The sequence below is a fragment of the Oncorhynchus keta genome, chromosome 28, assembly GCF_023373465.1.
Source record: "Oncorhynchus keta strain PuntledgeMale-10-30-2019 chromosome 28, Oket_V2, whole genome shotgun sequence".
In the NCBI taxonomy this organism is placed as follows: domain Eukaryota; kingdom Metazoa; phylum Chordata; class Actinopteri; order Salmoniformes; family Salmonidae; genus Oncorhynchus; species Oncorhynchus keta.
This window is the reverse complement of record NC_068448.1, coordinates 11827097-11855080: the sequence shown is the minus strand read 5'-3', so window position 1 is coordinate 11855080 and position 27984 is coordinate 11827097. Positions and strand designations below refer to the sequence as shown.

The following is a 27984-nucleotide window of genomic DNA, read 5'->3' as shown; positions in this document are numbered from 1 at the left end:
GAAAGTTCATATGCATTTATTATAAACAAATCTAGACAATCTGATTTGGGCCTAATTTAGTTAGTTCAACACTATGTCACTATACACACACACACACACACACACACACATTGATAAAATGCTAACATAATACACATGTTTTTATAAAAAATTTTACTTTCGTATTTTTGAAAGCTGTAAAAAATAAATTTTATTGCAACATTGATCAAGTTAACAATTCCCCGATGGGTTCAGTAGCCTACTCCAAAATCATAGATTTCAATCATTGGTACCCACCCAACATTTGATTTCTGGACATCAATTCATTCACTTAGTTTCTGATTCCAATCAAAATGTAAAAATGTCTCATTCTTGGATATTTTGCATACTGTAATACTGTCATAAATAAAAAGTATTATTAGCATTATATAGCCAGTGCATGCCAATGTGGTAAAAATGTTTCTAACTTGATACATTATTGAACATGGTTATGTTAAGTTTTGGAAAAGTAGCTACTTGGAGCAGTAATAGATATTTTTTAAGTGTGACAGCAAATCTGGCTATAACAGGGTTCGGAAAACAAACATACACACTCCTTAAATATGTAGCTTAACAATCCATTATGGGTCTCTTCTTATCAGTAAACTAGACCAGACTAAAAAAATAAAACAGTGATGAGTCATCTCTCCCAGAGAGGAGAGGAGTAGGAAGTAGATGAGGGGTCTAAGATAATTGGCCGAAAACACTGAAGGGGAGGAATGAACGGGAAGAACAGGAAAAGAGTATTAAATACTTTCAACTATCACAACATGGTCAATGATGCTCTTCTGATTAATCCACAATGAACATGAATCCTAGTCTATAGGTTGGATAGTCTCACGATGTTATCCTACCAAGTCCTGTTTATCAAATCGGCTGCTGGAGGAATCCTGGAACCCGAGGCTATAGATAAATGCCTATAGGACTAATACAGTTACAGGCCAAATGTATTGGCACCATTGCACTTTTCTTAAATAATTTCAATTGAAGAAAGAAAAATAATTCCCTCCCTACAATTAAACATGGGGGGGGGTTGCTTTGCTGCCTCTGGTACTGGGGGCCTTCAACGTGTGCAAGACATCATGAAATCAGCAGATTGATGTTCGACCCAGTGTCCATTGAAGGTGATGATTCTTGTGTTTTTTTGTTGTCGTTGTCTTGCTACATCAAAAAGCACCCTGAAATGGTTCAAGACGAGATGCTGGACTGTTCTGGAGTGGCCAGCGAAGAGTACAGAACCAAATCACATCCATAACCTACAGTGAGAGCTGAAAACAGCAGTTGGTGGAGGGTACCCCTCACACACTGAATAATTAGAGTGGTTTGCTGCTGATGAGGGGCCAAATTGCCAGTAGAAAGGTGCAGTAAGCACATTGATGGCTACAAGAAGAGTTTATCTGCAGATAATTCTGTCTATGCCATGTCCTAATTTTCTAAATAAAAATGGTAAACTTTAGTTTACAAAAATAAAATTGTTCTGCAATGTTGAAAATCCAATAACTAAGTGTGGGGGACAAAACGCTTTTTGAATTTTAACTTATTTTAGAAGAAATATGGAATGACTTCAGAAAAGTGCAAGGGTGACAATATATTTGGCCGCAATTGTATGTCAACTAAAGGAGGATACCCAACTCACAGTGTAGTCCTGGAGATGCAGGGCTGCTGCTACAGGGTTTCCACAGCGGGTCTGCAGGGGCCAGGATGACGAGGGAGGTAGGGCTGGGGAGGTGGTGTATGTGGCCACCTCCTCATCCAGACGTAGCTCCTTCAGAGGGGGGAGGCGCTGGCGGAGCAAGGCTGTAGCAGATGTCAGAGCACCGCTCTTTGGGAACATAATACTACCTGCAACTATATGCACGGTTATCGATCAATTAAACAGATTAATTTATAAAGCCCTTTCTGCAACATCAGTTGTCGAAAACTGCTTTACAGTAACCCAGACTAGACTCCAAAGAGCAAGTATAAGCACAATCAGCTTGTACATACACTGACTTTGAGTCCTACCTCTGGGCTGGCACAGGGGGACAAAAGCTGAGAGGTTGGTCAACCTGGTCAGATCTGTGGCTGCAGCTGTGACTTCCGGGATCTCTGGTGCAGAGGCTCTGTCTAACTCTGGATGCAGAGGGAGGAGGTGCATCGACTCCTGTCCTCCTGCAGCACAATGTTCCATGGGCCCACCTCGCTCCAGAAATCCAGCCACAGGGCTCTCCTGTTCATGTGCTGGAGCTGCTCTGTGCAGCTTCTTGCCAGTTGAGAAGAAAATGACTGATTCTCTGTGTGGGGCTTGGAAGAAAGTCTGGAGTCGTCCTCCTGTGTTACTTTGCTTCTCCTCCTTCGCCAGCTGTTGGTCTGCTCGCATCTCAGCAGGGTCTTGATCCAACACCACACAGTCTGTCTGTTCTTCCTCCTCAGTCTCCTTAAACAATGTCTGGACAACCTCCTGCCACACAGTCATTTATCAGACACCTAATCAGAGCGACTTACAACCAATGCATTCAACTAAAGTATGTAAATCCATCAACCGTGGCAAGTAAATGCCACCCGTTAGCCCCCCCCTCCTCACCTCCTTGCATGTCTCCAGATCTCCGCTGTGGCCCTGGAGGCCCCAGAGTCTGGGAGAGCCTGCGTAGGGGGTCCAATGGGCAGACAGGAGCCTCCTCTGAAAGAAGATGGCTCAGTGAGTTAGAGCATCCATGGTGCTGGCAATAACAGGGATGTGAATTTAAGTATGCTCCCTCTAATTCTCTCCCTCCCTCCCCTCCCGGAGGACCTGAGCCTCAGGACTACCTGGCCTGATGACTCCTGACTGTCCCCAGTCCACCTGGTTGTGCTGCTGCTCCAGTTTCAACTGTTCTGCCTGAGGCTATGGAACCTCGACCTGTTTACCAGATGTGCTACCTTGGTCTAAAACAGCAGTTCGGGGACCTCTCTTGATCTCTCTACAGTGCCTGCTGTCTTGACCTCTGAATACTCCGCTATGAAAAACCAACTGACATTTACTCCTGAGGTGCTGACTGGTTGCAACCTTTACAACCATCTTGTAAAGGGTGCAACCAGTCTTGAAGAACAATCTAGCCTCCACCCGGCCACCCCTCATAGCCTAGTTCCTCTCTGTGTTCCAGCCTTTCTATGGTGTTTTTCCAAGCCACCGCGCTTCTACATCTGCAATGCCTGCTATTTGGAGTTTTAGGCTAGGTTTCTGAATAAGCACTTTGTGACATCTGTTGATGTATTTATAAAGCCCGTTTTACAAATACATTTGATTGATTGGGCAACAAATACTGAATGTTATCACTTTAGTGTTCACAGTTTAACCATGGACATAAGAGTCAGGGGTGTACTGTAACATACTGACCATGGACATGGGCTGATGCCTTGTGTCAGGGACCCGCTGGGGTGTCCACTTTAAGGCTGGGGTCAGGCTGACTGATGTCACTGAGGAGAGGGACAGATATTCATAAGGCAGACCAAAGAGGAGAGGGACAAACAGGAGAATATCTGGTTGAGATGTGACAATAGAAAAGGTAGCATATGACCAACGTACCCATAGGTTCTCCAGGAGCTTCAGTGTGCCACTTTGTGATGGGTACTCGCTGTGCCTGGAAAGGTAAAGTGCCACAGTGAATCTTGTGTTACTCACCCCTAGAGGGTGGCTGCTTGTTTCATACAGCACTAAGGTGACATAACAAGTAGGCACATGAGAAAGTAGGATGGTAATCATTTTTACAAGGTTTAATATGAAGAAAAATGCTCTGGTATATTTCCTGGTTGCTAAAATTCTAATAGTTTGCCTAAATTTCAGTTTGTGACAAAACAAGTTGTTCTTTTGTAAAATAAACAGTGTACCATCTAAACCGCTGTGTAATATATTTTCCATAAGCATTTTGAGCTGTCAGGGTTCATGCACTCACTCATAGATGGAATTTCATGACTTCTCAATTACTTCTAACCAAATGTCCATGACCAACAATGAAACCTTTATGTACAGTACATATAAAAAAAAAAATAATAATGTGGTACCAACACTGGGAGGCTGCTCTCATGAACCAGCTCCCGTCTTTGAGCAAGGCACTTAAACTCCCACAAAGTAGAACACCTGTTAGGCAACTGTATAAAACACGTGGTCAACCCTCAGGTCTGGAAAGCTATTGGGTGTGCAGGCTTTTGATCAAGCCCTGCTCAAACAGGTCAGAGACAGTTTATCAAGATCAGTTGAGCAGCTCATTTCTAAAATATGGTTTGTTAGAGGTACTGGAGGATGGTTGACCACCCTCGATGTAAAACATTGCAACATTACAACCAAATACGCTTCGCCTTTAAATAATTCACTAATTTAATATATTAAAATATCAAATGACTATCGAAGGCTGCAAATATTCTAATTCAATTGAAGCAATCCCTCACATTTTCTTCAGTCATATTTAGCTAAACTATCTTAGAAGTGTTTACTTTGCAGGCTGACTGGAATATAGTTACAATGCCCCATATATTGGATGCCCAAACCACCTGGACGTCTATTAAAAAAAAACACGTTTTGAATCCACATAATCCAAAAAACAGGCTACATCTATAATCTCGTTTGACGATCCACAAATTATTATTTAGATTCACATGATTCGATTCAACGCGATTGAAGGGTTAGCCCTAACCCTAACATACATTTAATTTCCATGACTTCATGGATTTGATCATTTTTCAAAACTTTTCCAGGCCTTGAAAACACCATTATAAAAATTCCATTACTTTTCCAGGACCATTCAAAACCCTGTTGTTTGAAGCTGGTGTACAAAACCAAAAGTAAACGACGCAAAAACGAAACTTAAGAATGGGAAGCATAGAAAAGGTGCATATATAACAGAACTACCACTTATTAGACTTGCTTTCAATGAGAATGACATTATCTATAACTAATATTTCTATGTAGATTTGGTCAAATTGTCCAAAAAGTCACATATTGCAGCTTTAAAATCTTAATTGAAATGTATAATGTTGTTTTCGCCCTGGTGGGAGCAGCTTTATATGTGTTTTTGTTATTAATAAATCAAATTGATCAAAAGGTGACTGACAGTGTAGATGGAGGTGCCCCTGCCAGATGGACAGACAGAGGTGCGCTGGGGTGTGGCTTCCAGGGGTCTCCCAGCCTTCACCTCTTCATTCTGCAGGATGCTGCCGAGGGCTGCAGCATCTGGGAAGAACTGAACACGCCGTACTGAACCTGGAACACATACAAGGTTACACACTTAATAGTTTGACAGTGTTTTTTCTTCTTTGCTGTTTGAAGCTATAAAAGCTTCTGTAAATTATAATTTTTTTTTTCATTATGATTAATGAAGCAGTACTAATCTATTGCTGGGATTTCTAAGCTTTGTTTCTTAAAATGTATTTTTTAAATCTTATTTAAACTTGCCCAAAGATAGGATGTGTCCACTAGTACTACCACTGACCAGCAGAGGCTGCTGACTTCTTGTGACTCTTCATGACAGACACTCTTTGGGGCTGGAGAGAGTAGCTGACCCCTTCATCCTGCAGGATGCTGTTGAGGGATGAAGGCTCAGGGGAGAACCGAACAGACCTTACGGGACCTATAAACAATACATGCACATACAAGGTTACAGACTTGCTAGCCTAACTCAGTTTCCCTAGATTGAGCCAGAGTAGGGGTTTGAATAGGCTGGCTAATCAAACAAACTCTTTAAAAAATGTTTTAAAAAGGTGCTACATATAACATTTCCACCCTCTAATAGCCCTAAACGTTTACACTATATCAGTAGCACATAGACCATTTATTTGCAGCATTAGGAAAGTTACATAAAATCCATCTGGGATGTGTTCAGTAGTACTACCATGGACCTGCAGAAGCTGCTGTCGTCTGGTGACTCTTCATGACAGATACCCTCTCCAACTCCAGAGGGGAGCTGACCCCTTCAGTTTGCAGGATGTTGCCCAGGGCCGGAGACAACTTTACATTTCTGACAGGACCTAATTCAACACAAGAACATAAAGTATACTAAACAGCAAATTGTTTTTTTTTTATAAGATGCTACAGTACATTAAACATGTCCACCTGTAAAAATGTACATAACATGAAGGAATGCAAATTCACAAGAGGAAAAATAAAAAAATACACTGACCAGCAGAGGGCACTGTCCTCAGACCATTCTTCATGATGGACACTCTCTGGGGCTGCAAAGAAAAGAATACCTCTAGTTAGTTAACAAGGTGTTTATCTTTCATTTGAGCCATTGGACTTGTTAATGTGTGGAGGTTAAATATTTTTAGGAATATTTTTGCGTTCCATGCGCCACCTTCCAGCTGAACGTTGTGTGGGGGGTGTTCCTAAATTGGAACCCTAGTCCCCTTCTGGTTAATAGGCAAACTGATGGACACAAACTCAGACAGTTCATCAGTACCAATTGTACAGGCAACCTCAAACATTGCTATGGCATTAATACAGAGGGTAGTGTGAACGGCCTAGTACATCACTTCCTGTCATCCATGACCTCTATACCAAGTGGTGTCAGAGGAAAGCCCTGAAAATTGTCAAAGACTTCAGCCACCCTAGTCATAGACTCTTCGCTCTGCTACCACACGGCAAGCGGTAACAGAGCGCCAAGTCTAGGTCCAAGAGGCTTCTAAACAGCTTCTACCCCCAAGCCACAAGACTCCTGAACATCTAGTCAAATGGCTACCCAGACTATTCACATTGCCCTCCCCCTCCACACCACACCACTCTCTATCATCTATGCATAGTCACTTTAACTCTACCTACATTTACATACTGGCTAAATAACCAGCACCCCCCTGTATACATCATTCTTTTTTACTTATATCTCATATTCTTATCTGTATTTTTGAAACTGCAGTCAGTTAGGGGCTCGTAAGTAAGCATTTCACTGTAAGGTCAAGACAACCTGTTGTATTCGATGCATGTGATTAATGCAATTTGATTTGAAAACAAACAAATACCAACGCACTACAACCGACCCAAAATCCCTGTACCTCATTCCACAAGACAACTCACCATGTTGTTATAGGCTTGTGTAGAGGGACGGCTGGACATAAAAACCCTGGCTGCCCTGATTCCCTCATTCTGGAGGATACTACATAGGGCAGAAGGGTCAGAGTGGAAGGCGGCCTCCACACTCCCTGGAACACATACAGTACAATGGAACACATCTTCAATTTCAAAAAGAAAATGTGTGAAATGAAGAGCCTAAGCAGAGAGAGAGCGATTGGGGAGAGAGACTATAGTAGGCTACTATGTCTAATATTACTAGAGAAAGAAGCAGAGGATGTTTGAGTCCTTTACTGTTACCACACCATCGGTAATAAAAATCCCTTCTCACCAGTGCTACTACTTGGTAACTGCCCAGGCATGGAATGATCTTTCAGGCTGAGCATGTCAAAATGGCCACCACAGGCTTCCGTACTGAGGGCAGTGGGCTGGGCTGAGGCAGTGGAGGCACTACTAAATGAGAAAGCACTGGACGAAAGACCTGAGCAAATGAACTGGGAGGTCTGGAAAGTTGTCCCAATCCAGGTACGTGCAATAGATTATCTGAAGAAGACTGTTTTGGATGTTGAGACAAAGACATGGAGGTGGCAGCACTGGGAGCCTGGGTCTGATGAGGCTTCCCCGACTCTCTATTTTGCTGTGACAAGATGCCCCCAGGCCCTGAGCCTGCTTTTCTAGCTGCCAAGTGTAGTGCAATTGTTGGGAGTTGAGCAGCAAGCTCTATTGTTGACTTTGATTGGGCCTTGTTATGAGTTGCTGGGATACTACTGGGCAGTTGGGCAGTGGTTGTTGTGGGTCTTGTTTTTAGATGGGCAGCAAGCTCTATTGTTGACTTTGATTGGGCCTTGTTATGAGTTGCTGGGATACTACTGGGCAGTTGGGCAGTGGTTGTTGTGAGTCTTGTTTTTAGATGGGCAGCAAGCTCTATTGTTGACTTTGATTGGGCCTTGTTATGAGTTGCTGGGATGCTACTGGGCAGTTGGGCAGTGGTTGTTGTGGGTCTTGTTTTTAGATGGGCAGCAGTGCTAAAAGTACTTTTAGGTTGGGTTGGTTGAGCACCAGCCCTTGCAGTAGCAGTCAGTGGTCCCCTCTGGTTCTGTGCCCCCATTCAGTTGGCTTTGAGATTAGAGAAGTTGAAAGGCACAGGCTTGGTGCTTGGTTTCATCCTCTTGGCTTTACCCTAAAGGAAAACAGAGATGCACATAAACTAATTATTATTTAGCACTGACAAGTAGTGCTTTGGAGACGCATATTCAGGGCAGGTTTCCCAGACCGAGATGAATCCTAATCCTGGACTAAGAAGCACTGTTTAATAGCCAGTGAGTCTGCTTTTTAGTACAGGAATGGTCTTAATATGGGTCCTGGAAACCAGCCCTTAGTGATGCAGTTGATCGAGGAAAAGATGCTCCTTACCGCTACAGAGTTGTCCTCCCATCTCTTGTGTGACCGCGTGAAGTCAGAGGGAGTCTTAAGGGGCAGGGACTTGGCCAGCACTGGGAGTCTGCTGATGCCCAGCGATCTTATCATGAGTTTAGGACCGTTGTCTGAGGCTGCTGCTGGGTCCTTGTTCTCAGGCCCCGGTTTGGAAGGATGGCCATGGGGTACAGAGGGGTGTTTGGAAGGGTGGGGTACAGAGGGGTGTTTAGAGCCTGGCTTTGTGTCTGCTGTTATTCTGTTGAGACTGGAGAGGGACAGTCAATGTAGAGAGTGTAGACATATGTTTCAGGCAGTGTATCCACAGTGTCGTTTTTAAATTCAGGTTCAGCTATAGACAGCGGCCATGAGTCATTAGCGAGATGCAACCACCAAAATAAAGCACAACAGACTAGTTGTGTTCATACTCTGCAGGCCTACCTTGAATGGTCGTTCAGGAGTGTATTCTGACATTGCTGACGCAGTACTGGAGAGGAATCCATGTTGGCTCAGTCAGAGGTTCAACAATGTTCTGTAAATAACAAACCTGAACTAAATGTTTGTAAACATAATTCAGCATGCTGGCTAACACAGTTGGCAAGAGCGCATAGATAGCTACGCCTTTTAGGGACAGAAACAGCAACAACATTGACGCAGTGCTCAATTGCTTTGCTGTAGTTGGTTAACTTCATTCAAAGAACACATTGCAATCTTCTAGCTAATTCCTTAAAAAAACACCACAAAACGTTGAACAATTTAAACGGTACTACTAGCTTGCTAACGTTACTTGATTCATGATATGACAATATATCAAATCTTACTTTACTCACATGCAAACTTCAAAATAGTTAAATGTTTGCTTGCTTCCAAAAATGTATTCTGTAAATTTCGACGAAAATATTAAGAATATCCCAGACTTTGCTGTTTTCACCCCCAAACAAACCTCAAAACTTCCTGGACATGCGTCAGTTTGTACAAAGCACCTATTTTCATTGGTTAAACAACAAACACCAAAATCCAATCGTTGTGAATGTTTATTCTGCGGCCATATTTCCTTTGACCAATCAACAAAAAGCGTGTAAAAACAACTCCATGGAAACGACGCATGAATCTTCACCACGTGATCTATTGCAGAAACGTTCCATAGGCACAAAAAACGTATTTTTCTCAATTTTTGTGTCTACAACCCTGTTAATGAGCATTTCTCCTTAGCCAAGATAATATATCAAGCTGACAGGTGTGGTATATCAATAAGCTGATTAAACAGCATGGTCATTACACAGGTGCACCTTGTGCTGGGGACAATAAAAGGCCACTCTAAAATCACATCCTGCGGGATCATCGGACAGGGAAGGGGGTTCTGTAATAAAGCCTTTTTGTGGGGGAAAACTCAGTCTGATTGGCTAGGCCTTGTTCCACAGGGGGTGGGCCTTGCTCCACAGTGGGTGGGCCTTGCTCCACAGTGGGTGGGCCTTGCTCCACAGTGGGTGGGCCTTGCTCCACAGTGGGTGGGCCTTGCTCCACAGTGGCTAGGCCCTGCTCCACAGTGGGTGGGCCTATGCCCTCCCAGGTCCACCCATGGCAACACCCCTGCCCAGTCATGTGAAATCCATAGATTAGTGCCTAATTTATTTATTTCAATAGATTTATTTCCTTACATGAACTGTAACACAAGTAAAATCTTTGAAATTATTGCATGTTGCGTTTATATTTCTGTTCTGTAAATAAAGTAGTCAAAAGTTTAGTATTTGGTCCCATATTCCTATAATGCAATGACTCTACAAACTTGTTGGATGCACTTGCAGTTCGTTTAGGTTGTGTTTATTTTTTTGTGCCAAATAGAAATGTATGTTAAATAATATATTGTGTCATGTTGAGGTACATTTGATTCTAAATAAGAATATATGTTTTTAAACACTTCGACATTAATGTGGATGCTACCATGATTACGAATAATCCTGAATTGATCGGGAATAATGATGAGTGAGAAAGTTACAGAGGGCCAAAGATCATACCCCCAAGACTTGCTAACCGTTCACAATTACCGTTAGCATGTCTTAGCATGTCTTAGCATATCTTTAACGCCTACCTCTGAGATTTAAAAATAAATTGTGAAACAGCATTTCTTTCTCTGAGCAATTGTATTAGTATAAAAACATTTCCAAAGGAAATTGAGCATATAATATAGCTCAGTATTTGAATAATTGCTTTTATACAGTCATTATTGCTCATCTTTATCAAGGGTGTCAGTCACGTCATTCCCACCACATTATCAGCTAAATGGCATATATTATTATATTATTATATATTACATTATTGGATCTTGGTATCTCCAATACATCTCTCCTGTAATTGTCCTTTTTGGTCAGAAGGTGTCTCTCTTAACCCTTTCTTGATGCATATTGTCACGTCCAATATGTATCCATATCCCAAAAATAAAGCAGGATAATACCTTGAATTAGTTATTCGTTTCGTCACGTCACACAAACACTGAGAAGATATACGGATTGGGAAAATGCAACGTCTACATAGTTTACACACACAGGGTACGCACCTGGCCCCCGAGCTTACATTTCTACATGTGTGTAAAGTTTAAACTGACTCCGGAAACAGGAAATAAAGAGACCACAGAGCTGTTTGCATTCATTTCCACTCTTCTCTGTTTTCATATTGTACCCGTTTGGTACAGAGTACTCTCCTTATTTTATTAATACGTCTGTCTGTCTGTCTGTCTGTCTGTCTGTCTGTCTGTCTGTCTGTCTGTCTGTCTGTCATTACAAAGAGGGAGAGAAGAGAAAAAACTAGACTCATTTAGTAAATATATTTACAGAATTCATTTTGTGAGATGAAAGAAATCTTCATCTTGTGATCTTTCAGACGAAATTCTCAACAACAAAACAAACACTTGTGGTTATTCTGTTCTTCATTAAAACATGGAGACTTGTTATCAACATACCGTGAGATGCTGTGATGGAATACTATTGACATAATACATTTACTACCAATGATACATCTAATTGTTTACTAGCAACTTGGTGGGAGAAGAATATTTAAAATATTAACATCATGTATCTTGACAATTCCTTTATCCCATCCATGCTTTTCCGTCAACTAGACAGAACGTTCACATTGACACCACCTAAAAGATGAATTCATACTCGCTCAGTCTTTCCACCTTTTCCATTACAAAAACCACAAACGAAACACAGTTGGTAACACAGTTTTCCCTTCTAGAGGAGAAGAACCATATCCTCTCAGGGGATGTCCATGCCTCCGTTAGAGGTCTGTGAGAGACGTCTCTCTCCTTCACAGCCTAACCCTGCACCACTGCTGTCCACGTTCTCCTTGCTCTCGTCATCCTGCTCCTCTGACCGCTGTCTCAGACGCAGGCCGGGATCTCTCTGAGAAGGGATCTGGAAACGGGAGAACGAGCCTCCAGAAGATCTCTTCTCTGAATGGAACCATTCCAGCAAGAACAGGATACAGAAACACAAACATTTAGCCTGTTTTCTGGTGGACAAGACCACATTGTAACTAAGTATATCTCGGTAAATTATTCATAAGTGATGATTGGTGAATCTGACATAGTCATCTTGTTATGAACGAGAACAGTGGTTAATGGCAGGTAAGTCATCAGTGTACCTTTAGGTTTGAAGTTACTGTGTCAAAGACAAGAGGGATGCTAGAGCCACGGGTTTACAGTAGAAAATATGATGAATAACACAGAAATGCACGAGTACGTCTTATCAACGCTATGCTTAAAGAAAGAAGTACACTAAAATGAGGTTGTCAAAACCTAGTTACAACCTCAGAGAAAGAGGGACATTTCTTACGACATACACCTACTACTGTACAGTAGTTCTGCACATCGCATGTCTTACTCGCTCCCTGCTCTTTGTGCATAGTTAAATGTCAACTCGCAAGGAAATGTGTGGTCACTCAAGTGACCTCAATACATCACACGATGCTGAACACTTGACAAAATGGCAACATTTCAATGTGTGTGACATACCTCCTGGTCCAACTGGACTCATCAGCCGGTTCATCTGAACATTCCAGTGCTTGACGTTGGTGCTGGCTTGACGAAGCTTCCTTTGGGCAGCCTATCAGGACACAAGGGAGATTGAAACATATGGAACAAATTCACACTAAAGACATGAATAAGGCTCTAATGTTAACCACATTGATGTTAGTGTTGATAATTAAGCCCAATCTAAATACCCAGTGTTGTTGTGAAGGGAAGTAGTCAGTGTGTTGATAACGGTAGTAGTCAGTGTGTTGATAACGGTAGTAGTCAGTGTGTTGATAACGGTAGTAGTCAGTGTGTTGATAACGGTAGTAGTCAGTGTGTTGATAACGGTAGTAGTCAGTGTGTTGATAACGGTAGTAGTCAGTGTGTTGATAACGGTAGTAGTCAGTGTGTTGATAACGGTAGTAGTCAGTGTGTTGATAACGGTAGTAGTCAGTGTGTTGATAACGGTAGTAGTCAGTGTGTTGATAACGGTAGTAGTCAGTGTGTTGATAACGGTAGTAGTCAGTGTGTTGATAACGGTAGGCTACTCACCACAACGTCCTGGTCGACCCGGTGTCGGTTGGCCCTGACCTCCTCCAGCTGCCGCTGAGCCTCCTCCAGAGCCCGGGTCTTGTTCTCCATCTCTTGCCTCAGCTCCTGCTTCTCTCTCTGGGTCTTCCGGATGTACTCCTCCTGCTCGTCCTGGAGGGCCATCAGGGCCTTCATCTTCTCTTCCTCCTCAGACAGCAAACTGGGCAATACAGATTCAAGGTTTTTTAGAAACATGTCAAGTTAAAACACACAGGGCATATATTCTTTATGATATCTTTGCCATGTCTGAGATTCTTTGTGCGCTTTGACAAGCAGCGAACTTAACGCTTGGTATTATATGCACGTCAGATCATTTATTTTTTTGCATGTAAGATTGAGACAGAGCCCATGCAGAGCCCTGTCATCATATCCAACAGATCGTAGCTAGACAACTTCCTCTGCTAAAAACTCTACTTCCTCAGGAACCTCACTAACGCAACAGCCCACCCTTCAACACTGATCAGCTTCTCACCACCATCTGTCTCCCTGTGGTGTGCTGTGTTCAATAAAAAGACATGCAGCTTATACGTGCTAAGTGGATGCGTTTTCACATGCCGACTGCTAGCCCTACCTGAGCCTGTCTATGGAAGTGAATATGTTTGAAGAAGAATACTGTGTGTGTGCGCATGCAGCACCCTACCCAGTCTGTGCGTATCTAAAGACCTCTTCGTCCTGTCTGGCCTTGATCTCCTGGTGCAAGGCCTCCTCCAGACTCGTCTGCAACCCCTCCAGCTCCTTGATCCTCTTCCTCTGCCGCTCCGCCTCCTCCTCCTTCAGAATCATCTCTGCTTGCATACTGGCCCGCGACTGGAGAGACACACACAGCATAGAAGATCTAGACACCGAGCCCAGAGCATTGTGATCGGCATAAACAGTGTTACTATACACCTTGTCACCCACTCTAAATCTGCACCAACCATCCTCCACAGTACACAACACAACCGCCACCCTCCTCCTCCTTGACACACTCAAAACAGAAGGTTCTACAGACTGCCAAAAACAGACAGTTGGATCTTGGATCATAACCATAGCGGAACCCTTTTTGGTGCTATATAGAACTTGTTGTAAGGTTATATAAAAGAACCATGCTCATAAGGTACTCATTGGAACCTCCTCATCACCTCTCTCCTCTCCCTCCCTGTCCTCACCGCCTCTCCCCCTGTCCTCACCGCCTCCCTCCCTGTCCTCACCGCCTCCCTCCCCTTCCTCCCTCTCTGTACTCACCGCCTCCCTCTCCTCCCTCCCTGTCCTCACCGCCTCCCTCCCCTTCCTCCCTCTCTGTCCTCACCGCCTCCCTCTCCTCACTCCCTGTCCTCACCGCCTCCCTCCCCTCCCTCCCTCTCTGTCCTCACCGCCTCCCTCCCCTCCTGTCCTCACTCCCTGTCCTCACCCCCTGCCTCCCGCCTCCCTCCCTCCCTCCCTCTCTGTCCTCACCGCCTCCCTCCCCTCCCTCCCTCTCTATCCTCACCGCCTCCCTCTGCTCCCTCTCTGTTCTCACCGCCTCCCTCCCCTCCCTCACTCCCTGTCCTCACCGCCTCCCTCCCCTCCCTCCCTCTCTGTCCTCACCGCCTCCCTCCCCTCCCTCCCTCTCTGTCCTCACCGCCTCCCTCTGCTCCCTCCCTGTCCTCACCGCCTCCCTCCCCTCCCTCACTCTCTGTCCTCACCGCCTCCCTCCCCTCCCTCCCTCCCCTCCCTCCCTCCCTCTCTGTCCTCACCGCCTCCCTCCCCTTCCTCCCTCACTGTTCTCACCGCCTCCCTCCCCTCCCTCACTCTCTGTCCTCACCGTCTCCTCCCCTCCCTCTCTCTCTGTCCTCACCGCCTCCCTCCCCTACCTCCCTCTCTGTTCTCACCACCTCCCTCCCCTCCCTCCCTCCCCTCCCTCCCTCTCTGTCCTCACCGCCTCCCTCCCCTCCCTGTCCTCACCGCCTCCCTCCCCTCCCTGTCCTCACCGCCTCCCTCCCCTCCCTCCCTCCCTGGCCTCACACCCTCCCTCCCTCTCTGTTCTCACCGCCTCCCTCCCCTCCCTCACTCTCTGTCCTCACCGCCTCCCTCCTCTCTGTCCTCACCGCCTCCCTCCTCTCTGTCATCCCTCCTCTCCATCATCCTCACCGCCTCCCTCCCCTCCCTCCCTCTCTGTCCTCACCGCCTCCCTCCTCTCTGTTCTCAACCACCTCCCTCCTCTCCGTCCTCACCGCCTCCCTCCTTTCCCTCCCACCATTGTCACCACCTCCCTCCTCTCCCTCTCTGTCCTCACCGCCTCCCTCCCCTCCCCTCCCTCTCTGTCCTCACCGCCTCCCTCCCCTTCCTCCCTCTCTGTCCTCACCGCCTCCCTCCTCTCTGTCCACACCGCCTCCCTCCCCTTCCTCCCTCTCTGTCCTCACCGCCTCCCTCCCCTTCCTCCCTCTCTGTCCTCACCGCCTCCCTCCTCTCTGTCCTCAACCGCCTCCCTCCTCTCCGTCCTCACCGCCTCCCTCCTTTCCCTCCCACCATTGTCACCGCCTCCCTCCTCTCCCTCTCTGTCCTCACCGCCTCCCTCCTCTCCCTCCCTTTCTGTCCTCACTGCCTCCCCTCCCTCCCTCTCTGTCCTCACCGCCTCCCCCTCCCTCCCTCTCTGTCCTCACCGCCTCCCTCCTTTCCCTCCCCCATTGTCACCGCCTCCTCCCTTCCTCTCTGTCCTCACCGCCTCCCTCCTCTCCCTCCCTCCCTCTCTATCCTCACCGCCTCCCTCTCCTCCCACCCTCTCTGTCCTCACCGCCTCCCTCCCCTCCCTCCCTCTCTGTCCTCACCGCCTCCCTCCCCTCCCTCCCTCTCGGTCCTCACCGCCTCCCTCCCCCTCTGTCCTCACCGCCTCCTTCCTCTCCCTCCCTTTCTGTCCTCACTGCCTCCCCTTCCTCCCTCTCTGTCCTCACCGCCTCCTTCCTTTCCCTCCCTCCATTGTCACCGCCTCCCTCCCCTCCCTCCCTCTCTGTCCTCACCGCCTCCCTTCTCTCCCTCCCTCCCTCTCTGTCCTCACCGCCTCCTTCCTTTCCCTCCCTCCATTGTCACCGCCTCCCTCCCCTCCCTCCCTCTCTGTCCTCACCACCTCCCTCCCTTTGTTATCGCTTCTTTTCCACCGTCTCCCTCTCCCCTCCCAGTCTTCACCTCCTCTGCCTCACGGAGCTGCACCTCCAGGGCCCGCTGCATCTCATCATGCTGCTGACGCCTCCTCATCTCGTCCTGTTCCAGGAGAGCCTGGGCCTGCCTCTGTGCCTCCTTCAGGAGCTCCAGCTCGGCCAGCTTACGCTCCTTCTCCTCCTGGAGGGCCCGAAAACGTTGCAGCTCCTCCTCTTTGACCAGCCGCCTCCTCTCCCGCTGCTCCCTCTGCTCCCTCCTCTTCAGCTTCAGGTCCTTGTGGAGAGAGGTCTTCCCTTCAGTGTGTAGACGGATGGCTGTCTGAATGGCTGTGGGGAGGGAGGGGGATAGGCTGTAACAAGTTGTACAATAGTACTTCCACACAGGGCTCACATTATATATTCACTCTTAGAGCAGCCTGAAGTCTATTGGGAGTGAATGCATTATTAGTAAGAGGGATCACTGAGTAGAAGAACATGCCCCACAGACCTGCTGTCCATTCCTGTCTCTGCTTGGTGTCTGAGGCACTCATCTCATAGGTCTTGGAGAGAGTTTTCAGACAAAACATACACCTCTTCCCATCTCTGTCTGGCAGAACCTCCACACAGCAGTCCCTGTCCAGAGGGATGTTTCCCTGGCGATCCTTGCGGTCCTCGCTGGTGTAGTAGGCCAGGGTACCGGGCCTCAGGGTGAACCAGCGCTCCTTCCAATTCCTCCTCAGCTGACCCTTCTTCCAAAGATACCCCTGGAGGCCACAAAGTCAACACACACATTATTGACATAGAACAACTTATCACTGACACATCCCCTTTTGCCCTTACCAATGTTTGCACAGCTTTAAGGTGGTGGCAGCAATATGGTGGAAGATACATCACCACACAGTTTATACACTCAGTTGCCAGTTTATTCGGTACACCCATCTAGTACCAGGTTGGACCCCCCCTTTTCCCCCCAGAACAATCTGAATTAAAATGTTGCTCAATGGGTATCAAGGGACCTAACGTGTGCCAGGAAAACATTCCCCACACCATTATACTACCGCCACCAGTCTGTACCGTCGACACCAGGCAGGATGGGGCCATGAACTCATGCTGCTTACACCAAATCCTGACACTGCCATCATCGGATGGCGGACCAGGCAAAGTTTTTCCACTCCTCAGTTGTCTAGTGTTGGTGATGGCGTGTCCACTGGAGCCACTTCTTCTTGTTTTCAGCGGATAAGAGTGGAACCTATCAGCTGCAATAGCCCATTTGTGACAAGGACCGACGAGTTGTGCGTTCTGAGATGCCGTTCTGCTCACCACTGTTGTACTGTTATTTGCCTGTTAGCTTGCCCGATTTTTGCCATTCTTCTTCAAGCTCTCATCAACGAGATGTTTTAGCCCACAGAACTGCCGCTGATTGGATGTTTGTTTGTTACACCATTCTCTGTAAACCCTAGACACTGACGTGTGTGAAAAGTCCAGGAGGACGGCCATTTCTGAGATACTGGAACTGGTGCATCTGGCACCAACGATCATACCACGCTCAAAGTTGCTTAGGTCACTCATTTTGCCCATTCTAACATTCAATCGAACAGTAACCGAATGCCTCTATGCCTGTCTGCTTTACATAGCAAGCCACGGCCACGTGACTCACTGTCTGTAGGAGCGAACTATTTTCATGAACGGCGTGGTGTACCTAATAAACTGGCCACTGAGTGTACATATCCCTTCACACATGCTAACATCAAGATTTTCTGGCCAAGCGGGAGGGATAGGGAGCGATGTGGGACCGGCTGAGAGACAGACAGACCATACTGCTCTATTGTTTTCAGGTAGCCTACCTCTTTGAGGACATCACCGACGATCTCCCTGTACACCTCCTCTATGGCCATGCTGGTGATTTCCTGGTCCATGCCTCTAGTTACCTTCCCAGAGTTCATCATGTCCAGGAAGGACCAGACAGTGAAACCATTCTGCTGCACTGTATCCTTGGAGATGAAGTCCTCCAGCTCCACACAGTTGAGCTCAACACTCATGGCCATACACATCTTCTTGAGCAGGTATTCCACCTGAACAAATAAAGTGTGGAGCACAAATATTTGGCATAGAAAAAGACATTGACATTGTATATTGTGGTGAGAATGGTTGCCTTTCACTTGTTTTGCCACCAGTGAAATGTATTGTTTTTGATTGATAAGGGAACCTCCTCCACTTTGTTTTTAGTGAAACAACCTTGACTGCTGGTTCTCACGCAGAGCCACTGTGCTCTGCTCTAAAAGCTGCCTGTAGCTTATCATAACAACACTGCCAACAGCAGTTGTGAAAAACAGACTACAGGAAACCAGAAGCTATGTGCCATGCAAGCCCAGATTTACTGCGCATAAAGGACCACAAGTCTGCAATTTCTTTCAGAGGTTTGGCAGGTTATTACTAGGACAGGATGGTGAAGTTGAACTCACCTCATCTGGGACCATAATCAGAGGGTATTTGTCCTCTGACAGAAAGTTAAACAGGCACCAGAGACTAAAGGCATCCTTCCCTGGCAACACGCTCTTATTGTCCTTCCCCGGCTTGTAGTTCTTCTTAGCAGTGAGAGTCCAGCAAAGCTCATCTACTTGTTCCTTGACAAAACAGCCCTCTTCTACCTGTGTGCAGGAAACATAATTATACACACAATGTTGAGTGAGACGAACAAAAACATAAACTCAGCTATTGCCATGATGCGTGCATTTCATTACCTTGTCAAGTATGTATTTGTTGAGGTAAGGCATGTACCCCTGGCTGGAGACCGGTCCATCATCATCATCCCTGAAGTGCTCTTCCAGAGCCACTGGGTCGTGGGGGATGGACAGAACCGTACACAGGTTATGGGACAGAACCTAAAACACATGGACAACAGGTAGATCTGGATGAGTTTTTTTTTTTACATGTATTTTTATTTCACCTTTATTTAACCAGGTAGGCTAGTTGAGAACACCTTTATTTAACCAGGTAGGCTAGTTGAGAATACCTTTATTTAACCAGGTAGGCTAGTTGAGAACACCTTTATTTAACCAGGTAGGCTAGTTGAGAACACCTTTATTTAACCAGGTAGGCTAGTTGAGAACACCTTTATTTAACCAGGTAGGCTAGTTGAGAACACCTTTATTTAACCAGGTAGGCTAGTTGAGAACACCTTTATTTAACCAGGTAGGCTAGTTGAGAACACATTTATTTAACCAGGTAGGCTAGTTGAGAATACCTTTATTTAACCAGGTAGGCTAGTTGAGAACACCTTTATTTAACCAGGTAGGCTAGTTGAGAACACCTTTATTTAACCAGGTAGGCTAGTTGAGAACACCTATATTTAACCAGGTAGGCTAGTTGAGAATACTTTTATTGAACCAGGTAGGCTAGTTGAGAACACCTTTATTTAACCAGGTAGGCTAGTTGAGAATACCTTTATTTAACCAGGTAGGCTAGTTGAGAACACCTTTATTTAACCAGGTAGGCTAGTTGAGAACACCTTTATTTAACCAGGTAGGCTAGTTGAGAACACATTTATTTAACCAGGTAGGCTAGTTGAGAATACCTTTATTTAACCAGGTAGGCTAGTTGAGAACACCTTTATTTAACCAGGTAGGCTAGTTGAGAACACATTTATTTAACCAGGTAGGCTAGTTGAGAATACCTTTATTTAACCAGGTAGGCTAGTTGAGAACACCTTTATTTAACCAGGTAGGCTAGTTGAGAACACCTTTATTTAACCAGGTAGGCTAGTTGAGAACACCTTTATTTAACCAGGTAGGCTAGTTGAGAACACATTTATTTAACCAGGTAGGCTAGTTGAGAACACATTTATTTAACCAGGTAGGCTAGTTGAGAACACCTTTATTTAACCAGGTAGGCTAGTTGAGAACACCTTTATTTAACCAGGTAGGCTAGTTGAGAACACCTTTATTTAACCAGGTAGGCTAGTTGAGAACACATTTATTTAACCAGGTAGGCTAGTTGAGAACACCTTTATTTAACCAGGTAGGCTAGTTGAGAACACATTTATTTAACCAGGTAGGCTAGTTGAGAACACATTTATTTAACCAGGTAGGCTAGTTGAGAACACCTTTATTTAACCAGGTAGGCTAGTTGAGAACACATTTATTTAACCAGGTAGGCTAGTTGAGAACACATTTACTTAACCAGGTAGGCTAGTTGAGAACACATTTATTTAACCAGGTAGGCTAGTTGAGAACACCTTTATTTAACCAGGTAGGCTAGTTGAGAACACCTTTATTTAACCAGGTAGGCTAGTTGAGAACACCTTTATTTAACCAGGTAGGCTAGTTGAGAACACCTTTATTTAACCAGGTAGGCTAGTTGAGAACACCTTTATTTAACCAGGTAGGCTAGTTGAGAACACCTTTATTTAACCAGGTAGGCTAGTTGAGAACACCTTTATTTAACCAGGTAGGCTAGTTGAGAACACCTTTATTTAACCAGGTAGGCTAGTTGAGAACACCTTTATTTAACCAGGTAGGCTAGTTGAGAACACCTTTATTTAACCAGGTAGGCTAGTTGAGAACACCTTTAATTAACCAGGTAGGCTAGTTGAGAACACCTTTATTTAACCAGGTAGGCTAGTTGAGAACACCTTTATTTAACCAGGTAGGCTAGTTGAGAACACCTTTAATTAACCAGGTAGGCTAGTTGAGAACACCTTTATTTAACCAGGTAGGCTAGTTGAGAACACCTTTATTTAACCAGGTAGGCTAGTTGAGAACACCTTTATTTAACCAGGTAGGCTAGTTGAGAACACCTTTATTTAACCAGGTAGGCTAGTTGAGAACACCTTTATTTAACCAGGTAGGCTAGTTGAGAACACCTTTATTTAACCAGGTAGGCTAGTTGAGAACACCTTTATTTAACCAGGTAGGCTAGTTGAGAACACATTTATTTAACCAGGTAGGCTAGTTGAGAACACCTTTATTTAACCAGGTAGGCTAGTTGAGAACACCTTTATTTAACCAGGTAGGCTAGTTGAGAACACATTTATTTAACCAGGTAGGCTAGTTGAGAATACCTTTATTTAACCAGGTAGGCTAGTTGAGAACACCTTTATTTAACCAGGTAGGCTAGTTGAGAACACCTTTATTTAACCAGGTAGGCTAGTTGAGAACACCTATATTTAACCAGGTAGGCTAGTTGAGAATACTTTTATTGAACCAGGTAGGCTAGTTGAGAACACCTTTATTTAACCAGGTAGGCTAGTTGAGAATACCTTTATTTAACCAGGTAGGCTAGTTGAGAACACCTTTATTTAACCAGGTAGGCTAGTTGAGAACACCTTTATTTAACCAGGTAGGCTAGTTGAGAACACATTTATTTAACCAGGTAGGCTAGTTGAGAATACCTTTATTTAACCAGGTAGGCTAGTTGAGAACACCTTTATTTAACCAGGTAGGCTAGTTGAGAACACATTTATTTAACCAGGTAGGCTAGTTGAGAATACCTTTATTTAACCAGGTAGGCTAGTTGAGAACACCTTTATTTAACCAGGTAGGCTAGTTGAGAACACCTTTATTTAACCAGGTAGGCTAGTTGAGAACACCTTTATTTAACCAGGTAGGCTAGTTGAGAACACATTTATTTAACCAGGTAGGCTAGTTGAGAACACATTTATTTAACCAGGTAGGCTAGTTGAGAACACCTTTATTTAACCAGGTAGGCTAGTTGAGAACACCTTTATTTAACCAGGTAGGCTAGTTGAGAACACCTTTATTTAACCAGGTAGGCTAGTTGAGAACACATTTATTTAACCAGGTAGGCTAGTTGAGAACACCTTTATTTAACCAGGTAGGCTAGTTGAGAACACATTTATTTAACCAGGTAGGCTAGTTGAGAACACATTTATTTAACCAGGTAGGCTAGTTGAGAACACCTTTATTTAACCAGGTAGGCTAGTTGAGAACACATTTATTTAACCAGGTAGGCTAGTTGAGAACACATTTACTTAACCAGGTAGGCTAGTTGAGAACACATTTATTTAACCAGGTAGGCTAGTTGAGAACACCTTTATTTAACCAGGTAGGCTAGTTGAGAACACCTTTATTTAACCAGGTAGGCTAGTTGAGAACACCTTTATTTAACCAGGTAGGCTAGTTGAGAACACCTTTATTTAACCAGGTAGGCTAGTTGAGAACACCTTTATTTAACCAGGTAGGCTAGTTGAGAACACCTTTATTTAACCAGGTAGGCTAGTTGAGAACACCTTTATTTAACCAGGTAGGCTAGTTGAGAACACCTTTATTTAACCAGGTAGGCTAGTTGAGAACACCTTTATTTAACCAGGTAGGCTAGTTGAGAACACCTTTATTTAACCAGGTAGGCTAGTTGAGAACACCTTTAATTAACCAGGTAGGCTAGTTGAGAACACCTTTATTTAACCAGGTAGGCTAGTTGAGAACACCTTTATTTAACCAGGTAGGCTAGTTGAGAACACCTTTAATTAACCAGGTAGGCTAGTTGAGAACACCTTTATTTAACCAGGTAGGCTAGTTGAGAACACCTTTATTTAACCAGGTAGGCTAGTTGAGAACACCTTTATTTAACCAGGTAGGCTAGTTGAGAACACCTTTATTTAACCAGGTAGGCTAGTTGAGAACACCTTTATTTAACCAGGTAGGCTAGTTGAGAACACCTTTATTTAACCAGGTAGGCTAGTTGAGAACACATTTATTTAACCAGGTAGGCTAGTTGAGAACACCTTTATTTAACCAGGTAGGCTAGTTGAGAACACCTTTATTTAACCAGGTAGGCTAGTTGAGAACACATTTATTTAACCAGGTAGGCTAGTTGAGAACACCTTTATTTAACCAGGTAGGCTAGTTGAGAACACCTTTATTTAACCAGGTAGGCTAGTTGAGAACACCTTTATTTAACCAGGTAGGCTAGTTGAGAACACCTTTATTTAACCAGGTAGGCTAGTTGAGAACACCTTTAATTAACCAGGTAGGCTAGTTGAGAACACCTTTAATTAACCAGGTAGGCTAGTTGAGAACACCTTTATTTAACCAGGTAGGCTAGTTGAGAACACCTTTATTTAACCAGGTAGGCTAGTTGAGAACACCTTTATTTAACCAGGTAGGCTAGTTGAGAACACCTTTATTTAACCAGGTAGGCTAGTTGAGAACACCTTTATTTAACCAGGTAGGCTAGTTGAGAACACCTTTATTTAACCAGGTAGGCTAGTTGAGAACACATTTATTTAACCAGGTAGGCTAGTTGAGAACACCTTTATTTAACCAGATAGGCTAGTTGAGAACACCTTTATTTAACCAGGTAGGCTAGTTGAGAACACCTTTATTTAACCAGGTAGGCTAGTTGAGAATACCTTTATTTAACCAGATAGTCTAGTTGAGAACACCTTTATTTAACCAGGTAGGCTAGTTGAGAATACCTTTATTTAACCAGATAGGCTAGTTGAGAACACCTTTATTTAACCAGATAGGCTAGTTGAGAATACCTTTATTTAACCAGGTAGGCTAGTTGAGAACACCTTTATTTAACCAGATAGGCTAGTTGAGAACAAGTTCTCATTTACAACTGCGACCTGGCCAAGATAAAGCAAAGCAGTGCAACACATACAACACAGAGTTACACATGGAATAAACAAAACATACAGTCAATAACACAGTAGAACAAAAGAAAACAAAACGTCTATATACAGGGAGTGTAAATGAGGTAAGTTAAGGAAATAAATAGGCCATGGTGACAAAGTAAATACAATTTAGCAATTAAACACTGGAATGGTAGATGTGCAGAAGATGAACAAATACTGAACGTAACAGACGTCAATATAGTATCTGGCCAAGACCTGTTTATAAACCTTGTACAGACTTGTCTCTGTCAGACAGAAAAGAGCATGAAATACTTTGACAGTTTAAGAAGGACCTGAAACACAAAAGCTGAATCATTGCAGTATTTTAGTCTTAGAGGAAATGTGCATCATGTACCCATCACGTCAAAATACAGGAGAAGGATATAGTGAAACTGCTGACCAGGCATGTGTAATATACTCAGTCAAATATCTATTGGGTTACTTCACGAGAGCTTCTTGTGTTCACACAACAATGTTCCAACTGCCATTTTAGACCTTCTGATAAGATTAAGGATGCTCTCATGAAAAACAAGAATAAATGACTGGACCTTACTGAAATAGAAGTTGAGAGATATGTATCTTATTTTGAGACTCAGTAAACCCGTGTAGAACCCAGCCTTCATTTTCTGACACATCCTCACCACATCCTGTCCTCCTCTCCTCCCTCACTCACTCAACCCTCTTCTCACAACTGAACCAAGGATTTCATTGGGATCCCCATTATCTGTTGCTGAAGCAGCAGCTACTCTGCCTGGGGTCCACACAAAACATAAAATATGACATAATACAAAACATTTCACTACACACAATTTAAATAAGCACAATGGAAACATAAAAGTTCCTCTGGACAGTTACACGCATACATTCTGTACACTGGTACATATACATGTGAGTTATAGGGGAGAGGTGTGTTGTGAGGTGTTTTAGTTTTTAAAGCAAATGTAGCTGTTTGCTTGAATAATTTGAGATCCGAAGGAGTTCCATGTGATCATGGCTCTACATAATACGTTGGGTTCCCTTGAATTAATTCTGAAATGTCTGGTGGGTTATGTCTGTCAGATCTATATGTAAGTTGATTATACAGGGAAGTTTAAATTTCACAATATTTCTCACAAAAACAAAAATGAATGCAGCCAATCTCTCCTCTACTATGAGCCAAGAGAGACTGACATGTATACTGTTGACATTAGCCCTCTTTCTACATTGAAGGGCAAGACGTGTTGCTCTGTTCCGCGCCAGCTGCAGCTTTTCTAGGTCCTTAGTTGCAGCACATGATCATATCATCAGGCAATAGAGATGATTTGATAAAACTAGAGCTTGCAGGATTTGTTTGGTCGACTGTGGCGTAAAAAGCAGAGCATCTCTTTATCACAGACAGACCTCTCCCCATCTTCACAACAATTATTCCTTGACCATGACACTTTACGCTGAGCTGACACCAAGAAGTTCTCCCCCATCAACTTGCTCAACAGCAACATCATTCATTACCAGATTCAGCTGAGGTCTAGAACTTAGGGACTGATTTGTACCAAATACAAAGCTCTTCGTTTTAGAGATGTTCAGGACCCAGTTTATTATTAACCAACCACCCATTACAAAACTGACCACAGCTCTTTGTTTTAGGGTTACAATGATTTCACTAGCTGCAGTCGCTGATGTGTATAATGTTAAATCATCAGCGTACATAGACACACAGGCTTTGTTTAACAGTAAAAGGCCCTAGAGTGCTACCTTGCGCTACAACACACCTTACATGTTTTACATTAGAGAAGCTTCCATTAAAGAAAACCCTCGGTTCTATTGGATAGATAACTCCCAACCCATGATATGGCAGCATATGTAAAGCCATAACACAAGTTTTCTCAACAACAGGTTATGGTCAATAATATCAAAGGCTGCGCTGAAGTCTAACAGTACAGCTCCCACAATCTTCTTATTATCAATTTATTTTAGCCAATCATCAGTCATTTGTGTCAATGCAGTACATGTTGAGTGCCTTTTACTCCAAAGATTTTTATAGAATTTATATTAGTTTCATAATAGAGTTTCTTCTTATTTCTGTTCAGTTTAGTAATATATATTTCTCAATTTTAAAGAACACCAAGACCTGTGTGGCCTGGGGACCTTCAGCCTCTATGAACCTGACTCCCTGGTCTCTAGACTGGCCCATACTCCAGACCAGTCTGCCAGTACCAGCATGACAGGGATAAGCCTAGTCACGAGGTTCTGATAGTGAAAGCCAGGCCAGGAGCACATGGCTGAATCATGGAGCTTGATGAAGGAGAGTGGGACTGGTCCCACACCATGTAACAATATAGCCTGGTCTGATGTTTGTTTGTGCTCTGGCCAACTCCATTGTTCATTGTCAAGCCAAACAGCGTGACAGGGAGTTGGCACCAACACACTGGCACTTAGGTTCATATCAATAAGCACTGAAGATGTACGTGAACTGCAGTACAAGTGGCGATGTGGTGACAAGCTCTCTGGTCGTGCTCAGTGCCACAGTACCAATTGCACTGCATGTGGTGACATCATGGACCAGCCTGGTCACAACTTGGTGATGAGGCCTTCCATTCATAGAAACGCAGCGCAAACCGTAACTCTCCAGCTCACACATTGCCGCTACTGTGCACTATTTCACTGTCATCAGTGTTGTTCTCCCACCCATGGGAAAAATATAGTTACCACTGCGAGCCCTATTACAACACTAAAACAATCAGCTAATAACGTGACACACACAGAGCATGTGCCATGAAGGTTTGCTCAACCAGGAAATACACTTAATCAGATGAAGATCAGCAGAAAATCTACCACCTATCATCTAGCAAACACATACAGCATATCAAGTTATTCAGGACCAGTTCTGCTCATCTTCACTAATGTCAAAAGTATATTTTTATTGACCCAGATAACTATATATTATTGGATGACTCCAGCTACCCCAATAAAGATCCTCATGAGGTCGGAAATGAGAGAGCTGGGTGCCTTGGTTAGAAGACGGTGCCCCTAAAACATGGGGCCAAAACCCTTAGTAAAATCCCATCAATTTTGGCTGAAATGAATCCAGGTGCTCACCTTGAGTTGAGACTTGGACACTTTCCCACTCTTCTCAAGATCCAGAGCAGTGAAACCATACCAAATAGACTTGAGGAGCTCTGAGCGTAGGTCCATGTCTACAGCAGCATAACTTTTTCTCTCTCTCCCTCCCTCCTCTCGATACATGCCCCTACGCTGTGATAGCCTCTTGAGCCACCCACACCCAGTAGTGCTTTGACTGTGGGGCCCTGCTGTGATGACTGCACTACTAAACCAGTCAGTCTCAGTTGCGCCACCTGCTGGCGGGGCATTGTAGTGTAAGGGTCCAATAACAGACTGACATACTCCTTTAATATAGTGAACAAAAATATAAACGCAACATGTAAAGTGTTGGTCCGATGTTTCATGAGCTGAAATAAAAGATCCAAGACATTTTCCATACACACAAAAATGTACTTCTCTCCAATTGTATGCACAAATTTGTTTACATCCCTATTAGTGAGCATTTCTCCTTTGCCAGTGTAGCTGATGCGAAATGGCTAGCTAGTTATCGGTGGGGCGAGCTGGTAGCGTTTCAATCAGTGACGGCACTCGCTCTGAGACCTTGAAGTTGTGGTTCCCCTTGCTCTGTAAGAGCCGCGGCTTTTGTGGAGCGATGGGTAACGATGCTTCGAGGGTGACTGTTGACGTGTGCGCCCAGGTCGGGGCGAGAGGACGGACGTAAAGTCTATACTGTTACGCCAAGATACTAGCCTATATAACACTGACCCAATAGCAATTCCGATGACCGTGATGCGTGTCTTTGCGGAGACCTGATGATCGGCAGGTAATGGTGCTTTCGAGCGGATAGATTTTCTTCACCATTCGGCGATTTGCCACCATTGCTCCCTTATAGGAGCATAGATGTCCACATCAGCCGTCTGTATATGTAACGGATGTGAAACGGCTAACTAGCTAGCCGTTTCACATATACCCGGCGCAAGATCCACTGGTTGATGCTTATAGAAAACATGTAGGTAAAATATCATACAAACGATCATAAGAGAAATTCATTAAATATGTTTTAAATATACACATTTAATATTTATATATATATATTGCATTAAACTAATTCTAATCAGTTCCCAACAGGCTCAGAAGACTGAGGGCGGGACATTTCCTAGGGACAACA

General features: G+C 44.3%; 2 protein-coding genes across 4 annotated transcripts; both read right to left on the bottom strand.

Moving 5' to 3' along the window:
• LOC118360600 (uncharacterized) lies at nucleotides 1–11108 on the bottom strand. Of its 3 annotated transcripts, XR_004820894.2 has the most exons (14): nucleotides 9277–11108; nucleotides 8888–8993; nucleotides 8447–8714; nucleotides 8069–8213; nucleotides 7040–7164; nucleotides 6150–6201; nucleotides 5869–5997; nucleotides 5463–5600; nucleotides 5085–5233; nucleotides 3563–3617; nucleotides 3374–3453; nucleotides 2582–2677; nucleotides 1655–2458; nucleotides 1–724 (listed from the first exon to the last, which is right to left on the bottom strand). XR_004820894.2 is itself a non-coding variant. In XM_035739838.2 (13 exons), the coding sequence occupies exons 4-13, from the start codon at nucleotides 8139–8141 to the stop codon at nucleotides 1904–1906; spliced, it is 1452 nt and encodes a 483-aa protein (XP_035595731.1). In that variant the 5' UTR covers nucleotides 8142–8213; nucleotides 8447–8714; nucleotides 8888–8993; nucleotides 9277–11108; the 3' UTR covers nucleotides 1–1903. The 3 variants fall into 3 exon arrangements, 2 of the variants coding, with proteins under 2 accessions (XP_035595731.1, XP_035595735.1); XM_035739838.2 differs by having other exon boundaries at nucleotides 1–2458; XM_035739842.2 differs by lacking the exons at nucleotides 8447–8714; nucleotides 8888–8993; nucleotides 9277–11108 and having other exon boundaries at nucleotides 1–2458; nucleotides 7365–8207.
• A 140-nt stretch (nucleotides 11109–11248) lies between these two features.
• LOC118360601 (differentially expressed in FDCP 6 homolog) lies at nucleotides 11249–27135 on the bottom strand. Its single transcript, XM_035739843.2, has 10 exons — nucleotides 26853–27135; nucleotides 18883–19023; nucleotides 18604–18789; nucleotides 17986–18213; nucleotides 16650–16905; nucleotides 16191–16489; nucleotides 13690–13856; nucleotides 13011–13209; nucleotides 12459–12549; nucleotides 11249–11897 (listed from the first exon to the last, which is right to left on the bottom strand). The coding sequence occupies exons 1-10, from the start codon at nucleotides 26997–26999 to the stop codon at nucleotides 11701–11703; spliced, it is 1911 nt and encodes a 636-aa protein (XP_035595736.2). The 5' UTR covers nucleotides 27000–27135; the 3' UTR covers nucleotides 11249–11700.
• Between the last annotated feature and the right edge of the window lie 849 nt (nucleotides 27136–27984).